General features: G+C 40.1%; 1 protein-coding gene across 1 annotated transcript; it reads left to right on the top strand.

Annotated features, from left to right (window-relative positions):
• Window positions 1-543: 543 nt before the first annotated feature.
• Window positions 544-1,424, top strand: LOC149030529 (uncharacterized; the record flags this gene model as incomplete). The annotated part of the gene is made up of 1 exon (XM_089178722.1): window positions 544-1,424. A coding segment is annotated over one exon (872 nt), but the record flags the coding sequence as incomplete, so codon positions are not given.
• Window positions 1,425-2,295: the final 871 nt, after the last annotated feature.

Here is a 2,295-nt window from a genome sequence, read left to right as displayed (position 1 = left end):
ACGAAAACGGTTGTGCATTTTGGACAGTTGTTCCCGGTTCGTCGTGTAATTTTGAACGATATACGGCACTGTATGAGGGGTCCGCCACCAAAGTGACGTCATCAATCGCAATCTCACATATTACAACAATGTACTCGGTGACGGAGGGAGACACTGCCTTCGCGTTGATGGGTAAAAACGAGCTCCACATTTGCGGGTATACTCTGGTCACTACTGAACATCCCAAACTTTTTATCTTGGAAACAACAAGTGGTCATACGTTTACGTCAAAGGCAAAAATAACACCCCAAAACATGGATTTGTTTGCCTATATAAATTCAAAGTTCGTATACGTTGAGAAGCACCACCGTGACCAGCTGGAGTCTCTCTATATAAACATCTTACAACAGAAGTGTAACCTAGAACAACAGGTTATTCGAAACGCGTTGGCATTTGCGAACATTCTCCCAGATGTTTTTGCGTACACGGTCATGAAGAGGCCGGGGTACATGGCGGTGGTGGCCGGTGAAGTCGCGCATATTGTCAAGTGCACCCCTATTCCAGTGAAAATAAGACATTCGGAATTATGTTATAGAGAACTTCCCGTGATATATCAAAATTTAAGTGTTTATTTAAAACCAAAGTCGAGAATTTTAGTTAGAAAAGGTACTGAAGTACCGTGCAGCGCACTACTGCCACAGGAATATTTGATCGAGGGAACCTGGTATCAGCTGCTACCAAAGCCAACATACGTAAAGGATCCCCAAATTCTACTGCCAGACACGGATGTGGTCTGGAGATACATCGATGCGGGATCGCTCGCGACTAGTGGGATTTATACACAGGCGGATTTGGACGATCTCCGGGACCATGTAATGTTCCCTGTTGAGCAACCGTCTATTTTGAACACTATCGCGAGAGGAGCAGCTGGACATAAAGTGAAAGTTGACACGTTAAATCTTGTGGATTTTGTGGGTGAAAAAGGTGTTAGTGAATTAGCAGAAAGTGTGACCTCTAAACTTTGGAACGGTCTATTGAAATTCGGAACGGTCAGTTCTGCTATTCTTGGAATTGTGCTTATTTTTAAAGTAGTGAAATTGATCATAGACTCTGTTCTTCGAGGGTACGCCCTGCACACAGTTTATGGTTGGAGTTTACATATGTTGGGTGCAGTTTGGGGCTCAATCACGAGCCTACTCCTCCATTTGGGGCGCGGGAAGGATGCTCGGCCCACTCAAAATTCGGACAATGGAATTGAACTTCAGTCGGTGCGCACGGAGACACCAGAACCTTCAAGCGGTGACTCCGGGGCCACCCAACCTACCTTGGATTCGAGAGGCTGCCAGACAGAAAATACACCTGGTAAGCGGGTTCAATTTCATATGGATGACGAAATCACTCAGAAATTTCGTTCGTTGCGAAGACCACGGGAGTAAATCCCATGGTTCTTCTTCTTAAGGGGGAGGTGTCACGTCCAGTGACGTCTAAATTCGAATTTCGTGCACTACACCCAAAAGTTTTAAATTTGGTAAACTCTGTCGTATTTGAATATTATTAGTCTGTCTAATTTTTGCGTAAAAGTAATTTGTTAAACTTTAGTTTGTATAATTTTGCGTGAAAATAGTTCTATAAGTACTATGTAAACCTTGCGAGAAAAATTTTTCTTTTTATATATATACATATATCTCATACTGTTTGTTTTAGTATATAAATTCGATACTTTGTATGTACATTAGTTATTAGATCAATTATAATAGATCATTTTCGTTCGCGCTAATGTACCTTATTTTCACGCTATATATATACTTAAATATTTGGTAATTATGCTTTTCTTTTCCATATTGTTATTATTCTTTGTAAGGATAATTCTAGTATTTCCTATGAACGACCATCGATAAATTGTATTTTGTAGAATGGATAAATTGGAGTATTGAGAATCCATTGTCGTTCATAGAGAAATCTGCATTACCGACAGTGTCGGTCGGTAACTAGTTTAGTCGATAAGTAAATGTCGGTAATACCGACATTGCGTTCTTCCAGTACTGACTTATCGGTCGACGTTATATTGGAATGATTGCTTTTAAATTATTATTTCAATGTGCATAAAATATTCATACTTTATTATATTATATTCGTTACTCATAATCTGTCTGCACGTGCATTTTTGCTGACGGCGCAGTTCCAGGAGCTCGCGCTTGATAACATTCCAATGTAACTGACACTTATCTTTCTTCGGAGAATTCGCGCTTGATAAAATTCCAATGTAAGTAATACTTATTTCTCTTCGAAGAATTCGCGCTTGATAAAATTCCAATG

Source organism: Polistes dominula, unplaced genomic scaffold (genome assembly GCF_049000335.1).
Source record: "Polistes dominula isolate Pdom_NZ unplaced genomic scaffold, Pdom_raw_medaka contig_222, whole genome shotgun sequence".
Taxonomy (NCBI): domain Eukaryota; kingdom Metazoa; phylum Arthropoda; class Insecta; order Hymenoptera; family Vespidae; genus Polistes; species Polistes dominula.
The sequence above is the reverse complement of the archived record's forward strand: the minus strand, read 5'-3'. Positions and strand labels throughout refer to the sequence as shown.